The sequence below is a fragment of the Lissotriton helveticus genome, chromosome 4_2 (assembly GCF_964261635.1).
Source record: "Lissotriton helveticus chromosome 4_2, aLisHel1.1, whole genome shotgun sequence".
In the NCBI taxonomy this organism is placed as follows: Eukaryota; Metazoa; Chordata; class Amphibia; order Caudata; family Salamandridae; genus Lissotriton; species Lissotriton helveticus.
In genome coordinates, this window is record NC_136064.1 from 142,586,759 (window position 1) to 142,610,310 (window position 23,552).

At 44.8% G+C, this 23,552-nt stretch overlaps 1 protein-coding gene across 1 annotated transcript in view; it reads left to right on the forward strand.

Annotated features, from left to right (window-relative positions):
* Nucleotides 1–944: 944 nt before the first annotated feature.
* LOC144751986 (vomeronasal type-2 receptor 26-like) overlaps nt 945–23,552 on the forward strand; it is a 70,135-nt gene continuing 47,527 nt past the window's right edge. The window contains exons 1-2 of the mRNA XM_078639944.1: nt 945–1,016; nt 18,562–18,685. Of these exons, the coding sequence (XP_078496070.1) occupies nt 945–1,016; nt 18,562–18,685 (196 nt within the window). The remainder of the gene's footprint in view (nt 1,017–18,561; nt 18,686–23,552) is intronic.

Below are 23,552 nucleotides of genomic sequence, written 5' to 3' on the forward strand. Positions count from 1 at the left end.
CCGGCGCTTGCTTAGGGAACCCTTCCTGATATTCCCCTGTGAGATAGCAGGGTATCCACAAGGTGAAAGTCAGGCATCCAGTCGCGAGGGGCCGTTGTGGAGATTAAGCAAGCTATTGCCCAGAGTCGCAGAGTGTGAACCCGTGAGTCGAGGAGGCACCGGGACGAGAATTATCGAGTCCGTAGAATTTTTGGCCCAAGACCCGCCGGGGCGGGGAATTGAACCCTGGTCCAGGACCGATCTCAGATTCCGGGTCTGCCGCCTCTAACCCCTAAGCCACACTTCTCCACAATGGTGGTAAGGTTAGCGATATATCTTGGTTCTCCGCTTCTTTAATCACGTGTGTGCATAATCATTAGGTCAGTGAAGTTATGCAGCCTCCACCCGGAGGTTCTTACCCAATGTTGGTACAGTAGTGAGCCAGTGATGGGGGGGTGGGAGGGGGGAAGACAGTCTAAAAAGTCCCAAAAAGTCAGATCATGGTTTTATTGGTACTGTATTTGGGACCAGTAAGCTCCATGATAGTGCATTCTAAAGAACTGGTTAAGAGTAATTGATGCACTTGGAGTATGACAAGTTATTTAAAAAAGCGGGGGGGGGGTTTGGACTAAAAAATGGTCGACATGTTTCTGCCTCAACAGCCTTAGCTAGGACTTACAGGCATTCATCAGGACCTACAAGTGAACAAAGTGAAAAAATGTACAAATAGCAGTGCTCTGAAATTGTGATAAGAAATAGGAATGCATTAAACCTGTTTCTCTGTTATTGAGGTCGCAGTGTACCTGTGGAAAATAAGAAAGGGGAGGTTGCGTATCGACAAACAAGGGGCGGGGTACAATGGGACACATATAGAGCAGAAATCTGCTACAGCCGTCTATTACAATGATAGACACATTCACAACTGAAAAAATGGCAATACTTTATAGAACAGCCAGTGTATGGCAATGTCGACTCATTCATCTCCAAACCAAACTCCTGTGAGGGACCATGTCATGCTTGTAGATGGAAACGCATGCGTATGTCAATCATTATTCCATACAGATTACGGGTGTTCAGCCCTATGTGCCATTCCCTCACATACTTCATGAGATAGATGTAAGTCACCCCTACTGCAGGCCCTATAACCCCAAGGCAGGTGGCACTATATCCCATGTATGGGAATGTCTGCATGTACACATACAACCATGTAATATCTGAGCCATTGTTGGATATTGTGAGTGCACAGGGAAGCCATAAAGAGTTCATATCATTATATATAACCTTGACTTTGTAAAGAGCACAGCTACCTCCGAAGTGGTACTGGGTGCCCTCGGGAAACTTAAGTGAGATATTGCCCAAAGTCACATGGTACTGGACTGACCTGCCGCCGGCAATGGGGATCGGACCATGAACCCCGTAGTCCGGAAGTCAGGCATGCTCCCGCTCCGCCACGCCTCTTCCACATGGATTGGATACTTGTCATTAGAGTTTCAAAGCTCCATGAAGACTTCACTGTAACCTAAGATGTTTTCCACCAAACATCTTGTCTTAAAAAATCCTCACTGATGCTTGTGTGGGATGTATTAGTAAATGTTGACAGGAGATCATTTTGAGGGTCACTTGAAAAGCTACAAAGCACTGGAGTGTCTCTGACTAGTCATAGCAGGTCTGCCACCCCAGACATGTTTTGACCTTATCGGGCGAGAGTCTGTACTCTCAGGTGGCCATAAACAAAGCCTGCTTGATTTCCAGAGTTGGAAGATTAAAAGGCGTTGCCACCTTTGAAGTTCAGCCCAGACTTTCCAAGATAGTTAGGGATGCCAACTCCCCTCTCCTGCTCCATATGTGGCTGAAGGACAGGAAGGAAAACTATTTAGATGAGGAGTAGTGTCCACATTTAGCCATCTCCAGTGTGACAGGCCATGTGAACCCCTCTTCTGAAAATCCACCATTTTGAGATGGTGGAGAAACAACCTATCAGGGCTAGGGTAGTTCCTCCTCACACAGGTAGTGGTCACTTAGAGGGTTCTAGGCTCCCTAAAGGTAGGTAGCCCATTGACTGCTAGCTGACTTCCCCTGTAACAACCCTAAATTCAGTATTTAGGTGGCATCCCTGGATATTCAACCTAAATTTGACTGACAAGAAGATGAAAAGGACCAAGAAGACACATTTCCTGAAAATTGAAGCCCTGCAGCAAATGAAAGTGGTGCCCAACTCTGTCTGCTGCCTCTTAGACTCAAAAGCCATGGTGTGCCACATTGTTCTGAGCCTGTGAAGACTCCAAGAACCCCAGAGCACCTCTAGCCTTCGAAAAGTCACCAAGAACCTCTCTTGACGTGAAGGTATTGCTCTTCTGCACAATTCAGGCGCTAGTCAGGTTTGTTAACATGTTGCTCCCTTACAACTTTGATGCAGCACTCCCTCCAAAAAAATGTACACCACCTCCAGAGGGTCAGATCTGTCTCTTCACCAACTTTGGAGAAACCACAACCTACTGGGGGTGCAGCATGCCAATAACCGACAGCAAGACAAAGAGTCTATGATGTTCTCCACTGACAACAGAAGCTAGCATCCATCAAGGGACATTGAGACCCCTGAGATCCACATCCTGAACTGCACAGCTTTCCTTATATTTCCTCTCCACTTCTCCTGCTCCTGATGTGAGGACTGCTCGCCACACAATACCTGGTGGACCCAACCCCACCAGCCATGCTCATCATAAACCATGTGTGCTCCCACTTGTGCTCCCATTGTCCTGCACTCTTTCCAGATGGCCTCCTTAGACGTAGCGCACCAGCTGCCAACAACTTCAGCACCCTGCTCCCGACCTTCTCCTGCTGGAAATTTAGACCTGGTCCTGCTATCGAATTGAAATGAGAAGGTAACTTCGTGAAAGCATTGCCTAGCTTTATGTGCATTTCTATGCTTGTCTCCATTGACTTCAATGGTGCATAATGGCACATAAAAGATATATATTCTACAAACTCTTAAAAATGGTAACTTCCTAAAGTACTGATGTATATCGTAGCTCTTGGTCTTAAAAAAATACATACAAATCAACATTATTTTTACAAATTGATTTCAGATTATTGCCTCTGGGAGTACAACAAATGCCTAGCACTACGCTGTGAAGTAATACTGCATCTACTGGATCTGCTATGGTGCACCTTCACGTTGATGGATATGTATTGGCAGTACGGCAAACTTCTCCACATCTACCTCTCCCCTTGATGGTGGGGGCCTCTTCACCCTCATGACCATTTACACCCAAACATTGGTCCTCCCTGGTGAAGATCTATCTGTTTTGCCCCAAAATGTGCTACAGAAGAAAACAACTCTATAGCATAAAGCTTGAAGATAACTACTACTGATTATTTTGGCTGGGCTCAGTACAAGGACATAATTTACCCTGTTTTCAATCAATCAATCAGGGGGGTTATAAAGAGTGCTACTTACCCATTAGTGTCTCAAGGCGCTGGGGGTGGGGGAGCATCTCAGGTTCAGTTGAAGAGACAGGCTTTGAGGTTCTTCCTGAAGGATGTGAAGGTTTGGGGACTCAGAGACTCAAGTAAACACAGAAGGGTCCACTGGTTACAAATAACCAGGTGAGAACTATTGAAGTTGATTAACAGCACTGAGCTCAGCCTAAACGCTGTCAAGGAAGAGCTAGGAGCAATCTCCCTCATGATGATGCAACATTGGCATGTGTTGGCCTTGATAACCATGATAGAAGGTGGTGTGTGCGCCAAGATTGGTGCTTCCTGTTATACGTTTATTCCTGTAAATGATTTAAAAAACTGAACTCTTGCTCTCGCTATCCAAGTACTGCATCATCTACAAGCTGACATGAAAGAGGAGGGAGGTGCCCCTGGATCCTCCTCTAACTGTCCACACGATTCATGTAATTATTTCCAGCTCTTCTTTTTGTACTACTGTTGTGTGTTTTCCTATATATGGGGGTCTGCTGCTGTAAAAATGTAGTCCTCAAATTAGGTAGTATGCAAATAGCTAGGGAAAGGGTAACAGGCACTACAGCACACACACCGTCTCGAACAGTCAACAACCTTTACAACGTGGCCAATACACTGCAATACCTTTACAAGGCTGTGGAAAAGTAAATTTTGCCATGTTATATGTGCCTACGTGTTCCCCATATTATGCTATATGTGCATGATCGATATGCATGTATCCCCCTATGATCGATTAAAGACGCAATTATAGTTGTGTCCAACTCTAGTATGCCAGTTTCCAGTTCTCGTGAAAGCAACGAGTATTAGGCCTAAGTTGCCACCTTATACAGTGTGCACGTTAATTCATTGAATTGTCCCCGTTTCTAGGCCTCAAAAGGGCCCGGACATCAGATTCAGCTCCTGTCTCCTGAACCCTCTCCGAGGAGCGATACAGCCCCCACCTGCATCCCTGACCCTTCACTTACTTCCTGCCTCGCAGTGCCCGGCCCGGCCTGGCTCTGCCTCCCAGTCTGCCAAGAGTATGTTATGCTTCTAGTTATCAGTCCAGCCCTCCTTCTCTGCATTCCTAAGCTACTGAATCGCATCAATAGTTTCAGCCATGGTCTAGCCTTTCTGTCTCCATGTAAGAGAAATACTGTATTAATATTCATAGAATATTCCTAGCACACGCAATACATGTAGAATTATGCTCGCACCAGTCTTAGTGTCAAGTAGCCTTTGCCCTGATAACTTTTGGATTCTATCAACATGTACTCCAAACACAAGATACCAGATATGCCATAGGTACATGTCGTTCTGACACTGCAGACTTTAGTCTCCTCTTCCAGCGCAGAAGTCATAGCCCCCAGTTTCTCCTGGTAACACGTCATTGCCCGTTTGCGCGTACCACTAGGTTAAAGGTCCCAGCTGCTCAGGTAGCCCCCTCCATGTTTCCGCCCCATTTATGACACTTCTGTGACGTTGAGTAGAAATATCAATATAGGACTAGCTAGGTTGTGTTAGTGAGACTCAGGAGGTACATCTGTGGGCAAACCATTAGGTTTGGTCATGAAGCCCTCACACACCAACCTAGTTGGTGTCATGCTTCATCATCGGGCCCACCACAGTGACACCGAATGTGTCCCGGGTGTGCTGCGACTCCAGATTACTGAGGAGCTGGTATGCTTACTGAGTGTGCAGTGATTGGGCACTCGGGACACTGGAGCAGGACGATAGGTCGCAGGAGCACGCTGATCGGAATTACCGGTCTTCTTCCCCTCCCTGCCAAGTGACCCATGAGGCTTTAACAGCAAGTAGCAAGTTAAAGCAGAGGGAATCCCCCTCTAACACGTACAGCACCTTAGCGAGTGCGACACTTTTTTACCACACACCAAGTCACTTAATATAGTTTATTGTCACCCACACATACTCATTGGTCCTGAGGAAAGCCAGTTTTAACCAAAAGGCCTGGCTGAAACATGTAGACCACAAAGGACGTAGGAGCTCTTAATACACTCCACATCGTCCACAAGCCTTTTTATCTTGCTAACAGGGGCCCAGATATTAAAATTTACCTTTCACCCTTGGGAACTGGGACCACCTGTATAGCTTTTAACTTTTCACGTTCATACTCACCAATCACTGCACACTCAGTAAGCATACCAGCTCCTCAGTAATCTGGAGTCGCAGCACACCCGGGACACATTCGGTGTCACTGTGGTGGGCCCGATGATGAAGCATGACACCAACTAGGTTGGTGTGTGAGGGCTTCATGACCAAACCTAATGGTTTGCCCACAGATGTACCTCCTGAGTCTCACTAACACAACCTAGCTAGTCCTATATTGAAATTTCTACATATAACCAGGGGACCCGGACTAGCTTACCTAGTCCTCTCTCTCCCTTTTGATTTGCTGACTTCTGTGACGTTTACATCACATGTCTATGTATACGCCCTGTACACGCTTTCTTGTTACACCCATTTTACTCTTATCTTTCGCGACTGCTACGAGTTACGCCTACTGCTACGCCTACTGTATTGAATGTAATGTAATTGTTTAAGTATATATATACTGTGTACTGTTACTGAAAGTTGCCAATCCCCCGATTCCCATTTCCCCGGCAGCTGCCTTCATTCTATCTCCGTACAGGCTATCCAGTTCCTGTCCCTTCCCTTATGCCTGATTAAAGCCTGTCAGACTCAAGATACCTCGAATCCTGTCTCTTATTTATTGAGCTATCTGTTTTATTCACTGTATTCAAAAATAGTACCGGTAATTAATTATTTATTTACCACATAATGGCGCCCGAATAGGGACTTGCCCTTTCCCCACGCGTCGGCGAAGCCATGCAGGCCCCCTGATCCTCTGCAGCCGTTACGGAACCATACCGTGCACGTGCAGATATTTCTGCTTCAAGTATCCCTCAGGCCCACGGAGGAGACGGAGGTTGCGGTCCAGCATCCAGACGAGGCGGTGAGGAACGCGGCGAGTCCCGACCAGAGCCCAAGCCGAGAGTCCAAGGTCCGAGGTATCCGGAGGCCCACCTGTAACTGAAGTCCGAAGTTCGTAGTCCGACGTCGCAGTCCAGTCCAGTCCGAGGCCTTCCGTTCTTGCTGCCCGGTGAGTACCGTTGCTGGGGTAGTATCTAGACAGGGTCAATTAATTTGTCTCTGGTCCGTGGGTTTGGGTACGCAGATCCAGTCCGAAGTGTTCACCTAGGTGGATGCGGGTCCTGACGTGTCTCTTTATGGGACCGGTAAGTTTCGTACTGTTTAGCAGTGCATCTAGTCATTCTAGTAAGTTCCGTTCTCGAGAAATTCATGTCTCTGTTTTCAGTATACCAGGTAATATTTCTGTCCGAACTGTTATTCTAAATGTTATTTAATGTGTTTTCAATGTCGTGGTATGAGTGATTTGTTTTTCTAGTCATTATTGTGTTTATCGTGTATTGTATTGTGTTCAGATTCAAGCTTAGAATGCCTCTATTCTCCAAGTTACGTCAGATAAAAACCCGAAAAGGGTTGCTCGAGGAAGCAGTTCCTGTCCCGCCTAGGGACAGTCCAGGTCATTTTATGTATCATAAGCATGGCTTAAGTGCCATATTATATCTAGACTTATGGGTGGACTATACCAAGGAGTTAGAAGAGAAATATAGATGGCCCATATCAGGTACATGGGATGCCGAGTGCATCATACGAGTAGAAGAAGCATTATGGAAAAAGAAAGCCAGACAGTCCCAGAAAGATGCCATCGAGTTATGGCGCAAAGAATCTCATAAAAGAACCGAAAAAGAAATCAGAAAAACAGAATTAAGTAGGGAATCCTCAGAAAGAGCCCAAGAAAGGGAATTGATCGAAGTAGGTGAACGAGTTAAAGCAGAACAGTCAGACAGACAGAGAAATGCCCTTATTAAGGGTATGTATCCTCTTCTTGCCGAGGGCTTGCCAAAAGCAACCCCGGAATCACCATGTAATTTTCCGCCGCCATTAGTTCCGATTAAGCTACGTCACAAACCGACCGCAGCTGATATTTTTCTCTCGTCCTATTTGGACGATACAGTCCCAGAATATGCAAATCCTGTTCCGCCTGTTCCCGTAAATAATGTAATTCCTGTTCCTCCAGCCACCGGGGCCGCGGGTACAGTTCACGTTACTGCACCTGTTACAACATCTGTTACAGCACCCCCGGTCCAGCCCACAGTACATGTACCCGCTACATCAGTCACTCTCCCAGCACGTACAATACCCATCGACGATTCCAGTTTAGGAGCCGTGGGGGGAAGTCCTCCTGGAACCCCGCCTCAACACAGACGTATGACGCTACTTGAGCTACATGAACGAGCGTTACAGCGTACGCCAAAAATTCAAACATTTACAGATATCAAGCGAGCCCTTACCGAATGTCGTTATGATCCAGTTCCAGGCGATGGTACTATGGTCATATATTCATTACGTTTAAGACGGGTGACCGACTACTTGGACACCCTGCCTGATATGAGAGAACATCTAGACAGAATATATCGTTTTATCCGTACAGGAGTGGATCCAGAAAGTGTTCGCGACGCCATGATTCAAAGAAAAGTCGAGACCCAGCTTATGCTTTTAAAGTTTTTAATTAATTGTTTAATAAGAGAACAAGATTATCCGGAAAAAGATCAAGAAGAAATGAAAGTCCTGACCAGGTGGAGTGACCATATAGCCGAGGGAAGACACAAGACACAGAACTGTATAGAGAGTATGTACAAGAAAATTCGTAGGGAAATAATAAAGTTACACGAGAAACGAGAAGCAACACAAGTAACCGAGAAAGAAGACGACTCTCCTACTGAAGAGGTAGACGACGAGAATCCCTCCAGAATAGCGTATGTAGGTAGAACTAGACTTCCCGACCGACATTCACGCCTAGATCACAAGAAAGTTTTTCCTCCTCCAGCACCAGAACAGGGTTCTCTTGAGCAAGTATTCCAAGCTACCGATCACATTCTGAAATCCCGAATAGGCTATAGTGAGCTTAGCACAATGCATGAACAAGAACTAGCCCGATCAGCAGTCCGATGGACTACTGATTCTACCACTTTTCCAGACGAAATAGTGGCACAAATGTTTCTGAAACTACCCCCAGCCGAGCAGCGACTGGTGGGTATGTATATGATCCAGCACCTCATTACACTGTATGAGGGACAGCATTCTGATCCAGGTCCGCTACATGATGTATTGAACGAGTTACTCCAGTATAGATGGAGAGGTCTAGGTACTGATTTAATTAGTATCATTCTAGAACAGCGCCACAAATATCGAACGTTTTTAAATCCACATTTTGTTCACGTCTCACCTCCAGAAAGTAAATCATTTTACATAGATAGACAGAATCCGTTACGAGAAGTACACCCAGTTAGGACAGCGGGTGGTGATCTAGAACGAGTATTTGTTTACACCCCCATCACTAAAATGGAACTCTTAGAGATGAAAAAGCTAATTCCTTGTCACGACAAAGATCCAGCAGGGTTCCACCGTGAATTAAAAGACATGCTCCGTATGGGAGAATACACTTATCCTGATATCATTAAAATGTTAAAGGTCCTGTTGCCTGCGGGCATATATGAAAAACTCAAGGAAAAAGAATGGGAGGTGGGAGAGAAAAAGATCGATTGGACAGCTCTAGAAGCTGAAGATAATACACGAGTACCAGGTACCGGTCTTGGGGAGAAATGTAAAGATTTGCCCGAGTTATTGATACAAGTTTTGCCAAGATTACTAGCCACGAAAAAGGAAGATTGGGATGCCATTTCAGCCTGTAAACAGAAACAAGATGAAGACACTAGTGATTTCTATTCTAGATTTGAAAAATGTTTTATTATTAATAGTGGTCTGAAAACAAGTAGTGAATCGTACCCTCATCTTTTTGTTACCAAACTAGTCGAGAATTCAAGTCCGCAAGTTAAAAATAGAGTATTGAAAGTCGAAAGTACCTGGCAAGCTAATACTCCGTCACAGATGTTACAAATGCTCCAGTATCACCAGAACAGAATCAGGGAAGAGCAGGAACACGAAAGAAGACGTATGAAAGACACGAAAATGAAAGTATTAGTTGCACAATCTGTTCCACAAGACAGTCAGAAGAAGGGTCCGAATCAAGCCAGTCATCCTGCAGCTCCCGTTAAAGGGACCTGCAATTACTGTAAACAGCCAGGTCATTTTATAAACGAGTGTGCAGTTCTGAAACACAACATAGCTACTGGTAAAACTAAAGAAAGACCACGTCCGCCTAGACAAGAACAAGTTTCACAGACTTCCCAGCCACCACAGAATGCACAACAGACAGTTACAGCACCGCAGCCTATCGCTGCAACACAACATGTTACACAGCAGATGTACCAGTATGCCCAGACAGAGTATCCAGATTATCAGCCGTATTCATGAAACAGCCTAGAGAGGGAGGTAGGCTTGCCTCTCATCGAGATACCTGTAGACCAAGAGGGTCCCTATGTACACAGTCAAGTATTAGGGAAAGACAGAATGTTTCTGATTGATACAGGGGCAAGTAGGACTACCATCAGTCATGACGAGGTTCCAGGGGCTCCGCTCTCAGGCTCTAGAAATGTTTCCCTTGGATTTTCAGGAAAGCCTATTGTTAATGAGATATCGAAACCTGTTACTCTAGAAGTCGGTCCATTGTCCCGAACTACTGATTTGTTACTCACGAAATCTTGTCCAGAAAATGTATTAGGCATTAAGACATTGAAAGAATTAGGAGCAGTAATTTGTTGTTCCCCAGAGGGGGTCCGCTTGTTTTTGAGAGACTTCAAAGGTCATTATGTATTACGAGATTTTGATCCAAGATTATTGAATGTACCACAGCATTTATGGGCGCAAGGTCCAACTGATGTAGGTTGTATGCATATCACACCCCATCGTGTGACTCTGAAGCAAGGTGTAGTATTACCACGAATCAGACAGTACAAATTGCCACCTGAGGCTGTAGCAGCCTTATCTAAAATTATTGACGAACTTATTGCCCAAGGAGTGGTTGTAGAAACTGACTCCAATGTATGTAATTCTCCTATCATTCCAGTCCTGAAACGTACTGATCCAAATGCACCTCCAGTATATCGATTAGTGATTGATCTTCGAGAACTCAATAAATGTATCATACCCTAGTACCCAGTAGTCCCAGATATTTCATCCCTCTTGACAGCCATTGTCTCTGAAGCTGCGTTCTTCACACTTATCGATCTCAAGAACGCATTCTTCAGTGTCCCCATTCATCCAGACAGCCAGTACCTTTTCGGTTTCTGTTTAAGTGGAAGAAGCTATAAATTCACACGAGCACCTCAAGGTTTCACAGAAAGCCCTAGTATTTACAGTCAAGCACTTAAGAGACAACTAGACAATATTCACATGCCAACTGACACTGCCCTGCTCCAGTATGTCGATGATCTACTGATCACAGCCCGTTCGGAACGTGACTGCGAGCGAGCGTCACTTACAGTTCTGTATTTTCTGGCCGAGATGGGGCACAAGGTGTCCCCTTCCAAATTACAATTCTGTGTCCAGCAAGTGGTATACTTGGGACACTTACTGTCCAAGAGGGGTAGGCAGTTGACACCTGACCGCATCCAGTTAATAGCACGTCTTCCACAGCCCAAGACACAGAAGGAGGTACAAGCTTTTATTGGCCTCACTTCTTACTGCAGACAATGGATTCCTCAATATGCATTTATAGCCAAACCACTGATACAGTTAACGACACAGGAGGCAGCCGTATCAACTGTCCTCCCTTGGACCCAGGAACATACACTTGTTTTTAATGAGTTAAAGAAAGCCTTATGCCAAGCACCTGTTCTAGCAATACCGAACTACAGTAAGCCTTTTACACTTTTTGTCACTGAACGTGATGGTACTGCATTATCTGTTCTCACACAAGACCAAGCAGGACAATACAAGCCCTGTGCTTATTTTTCGAGCACATTAGATCCAGTGGCCCAGGCTCTGCCTGCGTGCCTCAAGTCAGTTGCAGCCACAGCTCTAGCCGTCAGACAGAGTGATTCCATAGTGTTAGGACACTCTCTGACAGTACAAGTTCCACACTCTGTGGAAGTTCTTTTAAACAGAACCCAGACTCAGCACTTGACAATTGCACGTTTAACAGGTTATGAATTGACACTGTTTCAGCCACACATAGAAATCAGACGCTGCAACATTCTAAATCCTGCTACACTGTTACCGTCAGTTACTTCAAATCCTGCCACACATGACTGTGTGGAAGTTGTTAACACCATGACGAAGCCAAGACAAGATCTGACAGACATTGCATTACCTGATCCCGACCTGACACTTTATGTGGATGGTTCATTTATGAGAACAAGTACAGTAGAACTAGTAGCCGCGTATGCAGTGACTACTGACACTGAAGTTATAGAAACACACCGTATTGACACCCTGTCTGCTCAAGCAGCAGAGCTAGTCGCTCTGACCCAAGCCTGCATACGTGCCAAGAACCTGAAATTTAACATATACACAGATTCACGTTATGCATTCGGAGTCGTACACGACTTTGGAGTGCTCTGGCAAGAACGAGGTTTTATGACTTCTCATGGAACCAAGATCCAGCATGGTCTCCTCATTCAAGCTCTGTTAGATGCAATACATTTACCGACAGCTATCGCTATCATGAAGTGCAAGGCACATACGAAGGTCGCTGACATCATTTCCCAAGGTAACGATCTAGCAGATCGAACAGCCAAGCTTACAGCTCAGACTCCAGACATTCCAGTTAACACGACACAGACACTCACTCCAGATCAGACTACTTGTATGACAGTTAAGGACCCTACACAAGATGTCATAGACATACAGTTACACGCTACTCCCGAAGAAATCAAGAAATGGTCCGAACAAGGAGGGGTCCAGACAGATCAAGGATGGTTAACGAAGGGAAAAGCCACATGGTTTCTCCCCGACTCTATGGTTCAAGTCATTATTAATACCGCACATAGTCCAGCACATCTAGGAGAAAAAGCTATGTTAGACAGTATTCAGAACCTTTGGTTCAACAAGCATTTACGAGCAGCAGCCAAGCAGAAAGTCCGTACCTGTATGATGTGTTGTCAGTTCAACCCAGGTAAAAGTGTCCCGGTGGAACAAGGTGGATTCCAACCTCCTGACCACCCTTTTGAAGTCCTCCAAATGGATTATATTCAGATGGAGCGATGTCGAGGTATCAAGTATGTCCTCGTAGTTGTATGCGCTTTGTCCAGGTGGACAGAAGCATATCCAGTTCCAGATTACACAGCTGCGACCACTGCCAGGCAGTTGGTTCGTGAGTTCTTTCCCCGCTATGGACTACCTAGGGTCGTGTATTCAGATAACGGCCAGCCATTCTCATCTGAGCTCATGAAACATGTGTCCCTTCTGTTAGGATACCAGTGGAAGTTCCATTGTGTGCGCCATCCTGAAGCAGCCGGTCTCGTAGAGAGACATAACCAGACTTTGAAAATCCGCATTGCTAAAGTGTGTACAGAAAAAGGTGTAGATTGGTTAGTAGCTTTGCCAGTTGCGCTCTTTTACATGAGAATGGTTGCACATTCCAGATCAGGTCTGTCCCCTTATGAGGTCGTATTCGGCCGTCCTCCAAACATGTGGGGTACACCTAGACCCCGTAGTATTACAGACATTTCCAGTAATATGCTGACAGATTACCTAGCTTCCTTGATGTCTGCCCTACACTCTTGTCGTTCACAGGTTGCCGCTGCATTTCCAGACAACACTGAGGTGAAACCGCATGAAGTCGTTCCGGGAGAATATGTCCTGGTGCGCAATTTTGATCGTTCAAGTCCGCTGGAGCCCCGTTGGAAGGAGCCTCAAATGGTGTTATTAACAACAAGGACCGCAGTCAAGCTAGAGGGCCGGAAGGGATGGGTCCACACCAGTCATATCAAGAAGTTCCATGGATTACGACAAAAGACATTTATTAAAGACTGCCTTATTCCTAGGGACTGCCCAAAAACAGACTCTGAATTCAAACTTCCCCTGTTAGAGAAAACTCCGCAGCAGGAGTATAAAGCCAAGCTACGGTCTAGTAAAATAAGTCAGCCAGTTTAATTGTCTAAGTCCCTCTCGGGTGAAACGGTTAGACAGGTTCCTGACATGTAAGAGACAGACCCACACAGTGAGAGAATTAGTCAAAACTCTAAAAGATGTATTATCGTTCTATTCTTTTTGTTATTTTTGAGTCTTATGATTACCTGCACAAGTTATGCTTTAAATTTATGTTTTCCAATTTCACATGTACATATGTTTTCTAATGCTACAGTAGAGCACACATTTAGTGATCTGCCTCCTCACGAGCTATCCTATCGTCTTGCTATGCGTAACAACACATTTATCCGAATGTTGCACTATTCACACCAGACCAGCAATGCCACTAATTGTTGGGTGTGTGGTCGACTCCCCCCTTTCCAGGCACCGAAGGGAGTTCTGCCACTTTTTCCTTATCCGTTTTCACATAATGGTTTGTGTGGAGCATGGTCCACGTTAACGTCATCCTCAATTGATATGTCCCTTCTGAATAGAACATGTTTCCCAGACAAGCAAGGTCTTTCCCATAGAACAGGGTTAGATCTAGAAAATGAAGTATATGATTTAGGTAATTATTCTTCGAATTTCATGGTCCTGAATGTTCAGTCCGATACAACTCCAGATTTGCCTGCTATTTCAGTACTACCAGTCAAAGGCGAATTATGTGTCAGAAAGAATGGTTCCGCACATGTAGGACATAGTGATTGTACTACTACTGTCGAGTATAGTGACAGTGGGAAATCTATTTTCAAGGCCTCACGTCATTCTTATTTTGTTTGTGGTCAGACCGCATATGTTCGTCTGCCCCTCGATTGGGATGGAACATGTTATATTGCTTTCCTACTGCCACCAGTTTTTCTAGCCCCATCCGATTATCACAGAAACACACATCTAGTACACGTTAGACATAGAAGGGAGATTGAGTCCCCAATTGTCGATCAAACTGAAACTACTCTAGAACAGTATCAAGACTTCAATAAAGGTTTCTTTTTCTTTATAGGACCTGTCCAGAATAGTAAGTTAATACGTAGGTTAACCAGAACCCTTGAAGCAGTAGTGAATGAGACTACTTCCGCTCTAGGTAACTTAACTGAAGAACAATCTGCTATGCGTTTTGTTGTGCTCCAAAATCGTCTCGTTCTTGACGTCATACTGGCCGATAGAGGAGGAGCATGTAGAGTCATCGGATCTAGTTTCTGCATTTTCATTCCTAATAACGCGCCGTCTGTTTATTCAGCTATAACCAGACTCCATAAAATTGCCCATCAGTTACACCAGAATCCAGGCACCTGGACATGGTCCGGTTGGCTCTGGAGTATCATATCTGCCTGGGGATGGAAAGTATTGTCATTCCTGGGTATTGCAGTAATGATCATATTCAGTTGCTGCCTCTGTTTACAATGTGGCCCTGCGATTTGCGGCATGTGTGCTACCTCTTGTATTCCTAGTCCTAAGTCCCGTTCCAAGACAATTCGAGACGAGCAAATGATGCTATATGAACAGATAGATGGTATCATGAATATTGATGTTTCCTGATGGAAACGTAGGGCACAAGGAGGGAATGTGGAAAAGTAAATTTTGCCATGTTATATGTGCCTACGTGTTCCCCATATTATGCTATATGTGCATGATCGATATGCATGTATCCCCCTATGATCGATTAAAGACGCAATTATAGTTGTGTCCAACTCTATTATGCCAGTTTCCAGTTCTCGTGAAAGCAACGAGTATTAGGCCTAAGTTGCCACCTTATACAGTGTGCACGTTAATTCATTGAATTGTCCCCGTTTCTAGGCCTCAAAAGGGCCCGGACATCAGATTCAGCTCCTGTCTCCTGAACCCTCTCCGAGGAGAGATACAGCCCCCACCTGCATCCCTGACCCTTCACTTACTTCCTGCCTCGCAGTGCCCGGCCCGGCCGGGCTCTGCCTCCCAGTCTGCCAAGAGTATGTTATGCTTCTAGTTATCAGTCCAGCCCTCCTTCTCTGCATTCCTAAGCTACTGAATCGCATCAATAGTTTCAGCCATGGTCTAGCCTTTCTGTCTCCATGTAAGAGAAATACTGTATTAATATTCATAGAATATTCCTAGCACACGCAATACATGTAGAATTATGCACGCACCAGTCTTAGTGTCAAGTAGCCTTTGCCCTGATAACTTTTGGATTCTATCAACATGTACTCCAAACACAAGATACCAGATATGCCATAGGTACATGTCGTTCTGACACTGCAGACTTTAGTCTCCTCTTCCAGCGCAGAAGTCATAGCCCCCTGTTTCTCCTGGTAACACGTCATTGCCCGTTTGCGCGTACCACTAGGTTAAAGGTCCCAGCTGCTCAGGTAGCCCCCTCCATGTTTCCGCCCCATTTATGACACTTCTGTGACGTTTACATCACATGTCTATGTATACGCCCTGTACACGCCTTCTTGTTACACCCATTTTACTCTTATCTTTCGCGACTGCTACGAGTTACGCCTACTGCTACGCCTACTGTATTGAATGTAATGTAATTGTTTAAGTATATATATACTGTGTACTGTTACTGAAAGTTGCCAATCCCCCGATTCCCATTTCCCCGGCAGCTGCCTTCATTCTATCTCCGTACAGGCTATCCAGTTCCTGTCCCTTCCCTTATGCCTGATTAAAGCCTGTCAGACTCAAGATACCTCGAATCCTGTCTCTTATTTATTGAGCTATCTGTTTTATTCACTGTATTCAAAAATAGTACCGGTAATTAATTATTTATTTACCACAAGGCGGTCATTACAACGACCGTGTTGTTACAACGCAGTACCTTCCTATGCAAGTCGCGAAAATGACTTGCTTAAGATGGTGCTCTAAACTTAGGAATAGTATAATTCACTATTCTAACACCTTCCCTACTGTTGCACTCACTGGAGTTGGAATAATACATTATACTATTCCTAAGTCCAGTGCCATCTAGAGCAAGTCGTGGTAACAACTTGTGTTGTAAAGATAAGGGTTCTGATGTGTACAGCAACCATTAACAAATCATAAAAATATTAATAATGAAAAAAGCAAAAGAAAAGTATTTTGGCCCATGAAAGAAAAGTAAATAAAAAGATGTGTGTGTAATTATAGAAAAATACAAAATTTATTAAGATTTAAAAGATCATATAAAGCTCAGATTTGTTGTCGGTATAACGGAAACATTGTGAAACATATACAAAACCAGACAAGTGGCAAACCACTTTTATTTTGCTTTTTTCATTATTAATATTGTTATGATTTGTTAATGGTTGCTGTACACATCAGAACCCTTGTTTGCAGAAATTAATTCAGCCCCTGGTTCAGGTGGTTAGGGCTGCCCCTGTGGTGGTAAATATTGTGTTGTAAAGAGGCATATTTGTCTCCAACAATGTAAATGTAAATGTACACCATAATATGCGCATGCATAACACAGGCAATACCAATACATGCAATATCAATATACGTTGCAACCTATACACGCACAATGATGTTGATATGGATAAAAATAATGTTAATGTACGCTATGGCAACTGGATGAATAATAATGAGAATGTCAGTAAAAATATCAGTGACCGCCATTCTGTATGAACACTTCACCCAAGAGGACTCCCCATAAGTCTTAAGTCAGAGTTACCAGGTCAGACAGGCCCTAACCTAAGTCTACTGATGAATATGTCACAGGTGGGGTTGCACTTAGCCCAAAGACTAATGATCACACAAGGAAACCCCTGATTGATCTCATAGATAGAAGGTTACTCCACAAACAGGTCTAAGGAAATTGGCCCCAATTAAATATGTTTAGCCAAAGATGCAGGTTCCCAAAATACCAAAAAGTCATCTGCCACATACAGTTAGGAAACCTCAACACATCTGGACACAGCATACACACAACACATGGGCCATATGTATGAACACATTTCCCCATAGACACAGAATGGGTAAAACCCTTTGATACATCTGGCCCATAGTGATTACGCGCTCCCCACACCAGACACCCTGACACATACACAATGGTCCATATTATCTCTCCCCGAGGTCGAGAGTCACCTGTGTTCCCCTTATCAGATGGTTTTACTCGTTGTTATTACTAATACGCTTTTTCCAAGAATGTGAGATTGGTTTATTATTCCTCATAAACTGTAGATATGGTCGGTCAAACCTTCTGTACAGTGATAGACTTTCTTCGGACATGACTACCTATACTCTCTCACCTGCTGCGTATAATTAAATCAAGTTATTCTTTTTTTTCTTTTCATTTGTTCAAAGTAGATTCATATCCAAGAAACAAGAATAACATATTACATGCTCAAGAAAAAGAGAGAGACTACATCCTGTGCTTGTTTCATGTTGAATGGTTTATTTTTAGACATACTAGGGAAAGGATTATAGACTGTCTAATTCTGAAGAATGCCTGGGACCCTAAGTGGCCAATGGAAAAAGGCTGAAACATTATAACAATAGGTAGGGTGTAGGGTCACTCCATCCCACAGTCACCCAATTACTGTGTTTATCTATTCCATAGACGTCTCTCATTGCTGGGATACCCAGGGTTACCAAAGATATTTTTATCATTAAGAAAACCAGTAGGAAACTAAAGTGCTTCCTGTAGCATAGCTCAGCCTATCCTGGTTTAATAGGGACGGGTATGCGACCTATTGATGAAGAATGATGATGAAAAACTAGGTTAGGATCTTGAAAAAGAACCATTAAGGGTTCTTTGTGGGTTGTATTCCATGTGCTCTTTTGCCCCAGGCTGATAGAATACCTTACTGTGGGTGAGTTTAAACTCTGGAGGCAGTGTCTATGTGCAGATATGTTTCTTTCTCCCTTTCCCGTTACCTAACCATTGGTTGTAACAATGTTATAGCTTTAAAAGTGATACAGTGGGGTCCCGTATGGTTTGCTTTGCTGGGCTGTGGTATGGAATAGTATGATATCCTATGGTTCAATACTCTACGGTATCATTATTTAGTACCAAATAATATGTCCCTCTATATTATTCATTTTCATAAAGTGAGTTATGTCTTTAGTTCCTCATTTGGAATCTGTTCTTGTCCACAGGCTCCCAGTTCCTTCTGCAGTGAGAGTTGCCCTCCTGGGTATAGACAGTCTGTGAGGAAAGGCTGGCCTGTGTGCTGCTTTGCATGTGTTCCCTGTTCTGCTGGTGAGATTTCAATTGAAACAGGTGGGTATCCTTTGAGTCTGATGTGCTCACGTCACTAGTGCTCGTAGGAGTGGAAAGTTGTCATGTTTGATAAAGCACAATGCCAAGCCTTGTCTTCCCTGGAACGGAATCAAGCATCCTTCTTGTGTGTTTTGCTGTTCACCCTATGTGGGAAGGGTATGCCCAGGCGTGGGTCCCGCACTCACTACGCCACTGGAGTCAAGCTATCCTGGCTGAAGACGGCTGATAGCCAGGAACCGGTCCTAGGATGCTTGATTCTGGTCCAGGTAAGACATGGCTTGGCAGTTCGGTCTGGACTGTTCCCATGAGGCACAGGGTCAAGACTGAATTGCATATCGCCATGTCTGAACTGGGGTGGCTTGGTGAGCAAAATAACACTGGATTAAACCCAGATCTGGGACTGGGGGTGAATGTTTTGCCGTTGTGCATCATTCCATCCATCATCTTGTGTGTTTTGCAATGTTAGAATGTTGCCACTTGGTAAGCAAAGAAATATTGAGGAGCAATTCAGGAAATGTTATTTTACAGTCTATGGGAAATGATTTGCAATGTTGCATAGAAATGTCCTTTCACCACATTTGAAGTTAATGAAGCCTCACGGAGGCACTCTGCACAAGTTCTAGATCCATTCTGGGATGTCTCCAGTCTTTCAAAAGTACTGCATCATTTTTGACTGCATCAATAACTGTGGGCATATGTGCCCAATTCAACGCAGAACATGTCCTAGACAATCACAAAATTCAGGCAGGTGCACCAGTATTGGCATGGAAAGCTATATCATTGACCAGAGTTAGCAAATTGTGTACTGGCTGTTTTGGCGTTGCCCATCTCAAGTGCCAATGTTGCGAGGGCCTTTCATAGATAAGCATTTACTTTGGAAGGAACGAGCGTGCATGCATAACAAAAGACTCTCTAAAGAAGTACTGTAACGTGTGTTACAATAAGTTTGAATTGTAAAAAATGATTTGGACCTCTTATATCCTGTACACACGCTATCTATACACATGTAGTATCAGTGCAGAAAGCATGCAATAATTAAAAGTAAAACATTCTGTAAACACCTGAAAACATTGTTTCTGTTGCTTTTAATGGCGTGGAAATGTGTATCCATTGATAGCAACTGTTTTTTAAGGTACCGAAGAAACTGAAAAAACCCTACAAGAATTTACCAAAATTTGAAACTGAAAAGAGGAAAGCCTAATTATATTGAATGCTTGCAGTACACATAGAACCCTTAGAGCTTTGCCACACAATAACAGATCCTCTGTATTCATTCTTTTATTGCTTGATTTATTGATTGCACTTTTATATGGTGTGTATCAGATCCAAGAGAGTAAGGCCTCTGTAAAAAATGAAACCAACATTATGTATGAAAATATAGTTGACAACATTGAGTATGTAAATTCACTACACAATGCTTGCAGAGTGATATCAACAATAAAAAGGGATATAAGAGACCATAAAGGATTCAGGAGTGTCAGGTCATTGTGAAGACTTAAAATAGAGGGGGATTACATTTCCAGATTCTAAGTCAAGTTCCAAAAATGATTAATTCATGGTTCCTTGGGTTTTATACTAACATCTCTGGTTTTGTGTGTGATGCAGGAGATTTGAATAAATGTTCCAGTTCAATAGGAAGCATTTTTTAGAGTACCAAGGGTTGAGTTGATATGATTAAATTGTTTCACTCAGGTGACAAGTTTTGCTGTTCATGTTTTTGCACGGTCACACAAATTGTTTGGGTGAATTTTAATGTTAGACTCTGTACACTGGAGCGCTGCCATCCTGTGCCCTGTGTATGTGCTTTAACCCCTAAATAATGTAACATTTGGGAAACCCCTGATTGGCATATTTAACTCCCCTTGAAGGCTTCACTATATGGTGTAGAAACTACACCTATGTCATGGAAAGCTAAATTTAAGCTGTGCACCACATCAATTATGGTTCCCCACTGAAACCAGGAAGAAGGTCATCCAGGCACTCAGGCACTCGTCACCAGCCGTCTGGACTACGGGAACACCCTCTACGCCGGAACCACAGCCAAACTTCAGAAAAGACTCCAATGAATCCAGAATGCCTCTGCACGACTCATCCTGGACGTCCTCCGACACAGCCACATCTCCGGACACCTGTGAGACCTGCACTGGCTCTCCATCAGTAAGAGGATCACGTTCAGGCTGCTCACCCACGCGCACAAGGCTCTCCATGACCTGGGCCCCAGGTACCTCAACAACCGTCTGACCTTCTACACGCCCACCCGCCAGCTACTCTCCACCAGCCTCGACCTCGCCGCCGTCCCACGCATCCGCAGAGCTACCACCGGAGGAAGATCCTTCTCCTACCTGGCGGCCAAGACTTGGAACTCCCTCCCCACCCACCTTCGACTGACCCAGGGCCACCTTTCCTTCAGGAAGCAACTCAAGACCTGGCTCTTCGAGCAGTAGCAGACACCCCCCCCAAGCACCTTGAGACCCCTCCGGATAAGTAGCGCGCTATACAAATGCTATGATCGATTGAATTATTGTGACATTCACCAGTGTGACAAAGAAAACATGACCTACCAATTTAGGCTGACTGTGTCACTTCAAACCTGCAGTTTGACCCATCAATATAACTATTTTGACAGAGAAAAAAACTTCCAATAAAATATAATTAAGTCACCCCTAGGTAGGCATTGTATGTCACAATCCTGCTGTGACATACAATGCTTATTTGGGGAAACTGAAAACTCTGCTTTTCCCCAAATAAGCTCCCCTTCCCCCTCTGGTCTCCACTTGTATCATTAGCGCGGGGATGCCTCCGGGTCACCAGGCGCTTTATAAATCGCTAAATAAATAAAATAATAAATAAATAAATAAATACTCATTTCCCTCCTGGGCACTTTGACCTTGCCTTACTCACAAGGGCGGGATGCATTCTCAGCAGATATGGGAGTGGCCAGCGTGCTGGCTCAATCTAAACCAACTTTACGGCAATCAGATTGGCTGTTTAATATACTGTTCTTCTCCTTATGGTATTGTCCTGTAGAGATGCTGGTTGTGTCTCTTTCTTGGGCCTCCTTCCAAGGGATGGTGGGACTTGCTATGGTATGTTATGTTATGTTATGCTGATTTGTATAGCACACTAATCACTCAAGAGGGCATCCAGGTGCTTGGCAAGATGTGTATGTGTATGAGATCCCAAGATGCTTATGTGAAGAGCCGGGTCTTCAGCTTTTTGTGGCACTCGGTGAGTGAAGAGGAGGCTCTGATGTTTTGAGGAAGGTCATTATCATGTCTTGGGTGCACTGTAGGAGAATGAGTGTCCTTCAGTTTTTCTTTTGTGGATACGGGGGGGGGAGTGAGGCAGAGCAACGGTGCCCATGTGTTATGTGGGACTTTGTATGTGTGAGTGAGAAGTATGAATTGACTGTGCCTGTTATTGGGGAGTCAGGGAAGCTTCCTGAGTTCTGCTGTTATGTGGGTGCAACAAGGAAGGTAAAATATGAGTCCTGCGGCTTCGTTCTGTATGGTCTGGAGTCTGTGCAGGAGTTGTTTGGTGAGGAGATGATGGTGATGTCTTGTGATTGGATGATGTTGGTGAGCGGTGCCATGTGTATGTTGAAAGGATGAGGATGAGAGGGAATTCCTGTGGGACTCTGCATATCATTTTCTTGGTGGCTGATATGAAGGGTGGCAGCTTGACCCAGTAGGTTCTTCCCATGAGGAAGGAACAAATCCATTCGAGAGTGGATCATGTTATGCCATTATCGTGGAGTCTGCTGCTGAGGGTGTTGTTAGAGATAGTGGAAATGGCTGGCAAGAGCTCAAGCAGTTTCTTGTTGGTCAACGATGATTCGAATGATGTCTGTGGCCACAATCAGTGCTACAAAAGTTCTTCAAATAGTTGCGTCAGAACACCAGATGGACATACACTCATTACTAGCAGTCTGGACTACAACAAGACGCTCTACACCAGAATCTTATGTAATATACTCCTAACCATACTGCACTGATACTAATCAATGGCTTTAGAGGGCAAAAAAGTTCTATCAGTTATGAGTTAAGTCACATGTTCAAATAATCCATGATTATCGTCTGATGGGTGACAGGTAATCTGAGTTCTGCTTCCTGAGTTTGAATTCCAGACTTGGAATGCGGGGTAGTTTGCAACTCAAAGACATTTGAAATGGTCTGCATCCCTGTTAGTGGTTGCAGTCACTTCACCTGTTCTTGTCATTTCATATAGAACCTTGATAGAGAGTCTGGTAGGACTGACATGCTTAGAAGATTTCATGTAGTTATGTTTTATCAGGGGGGCGGAGCTTGCCAGCGTCGATGGAGGACGCGTGAGAGCTGAGCTCCTCACCGAAATCCACATTATCCTGCAACTAATCCTTCCATCGGTGTCATTGTTGAAACCCCGGCAGCGGGTCCTGATCAGGAGTGGAAATCCGCTGCTCCGGCGAGAAGTTTGGGCTCCTGGGGAGTGCGGCACCGGCCGCACTTTGAGGTGTCCGCAGCGCTGCGGACCAGGCCTGAATCCCCGGCCTTGCCTAGAGTGGCATCCGCCGTGCGTCGCTGTGCGTGCGGCGCAACATCTGGCCACACCCCGGGGCGCAGGGGATCGACCGGACTGGTGACACACGGCCCATAACTCTTTCCTGAGGTCGGCCGCAACTGTGCTGCTTTCCCGAAGCTGTATCCCCACGTTGGTGTTGACTCTGCGGGCGCCGGTGAGGAGCAGCGCCCCGCACGAGCTTGGAGGGCAGAGTGCCCCGAGAACGCGCTCGGAGTCTCGGGCTCCCCGGGGGTCACACCAGGCCCCACAGGACTACCGACGTTGGAGCTGACATTGCGGCACTGTCCCGACTGAAGCGGGAGCCCTA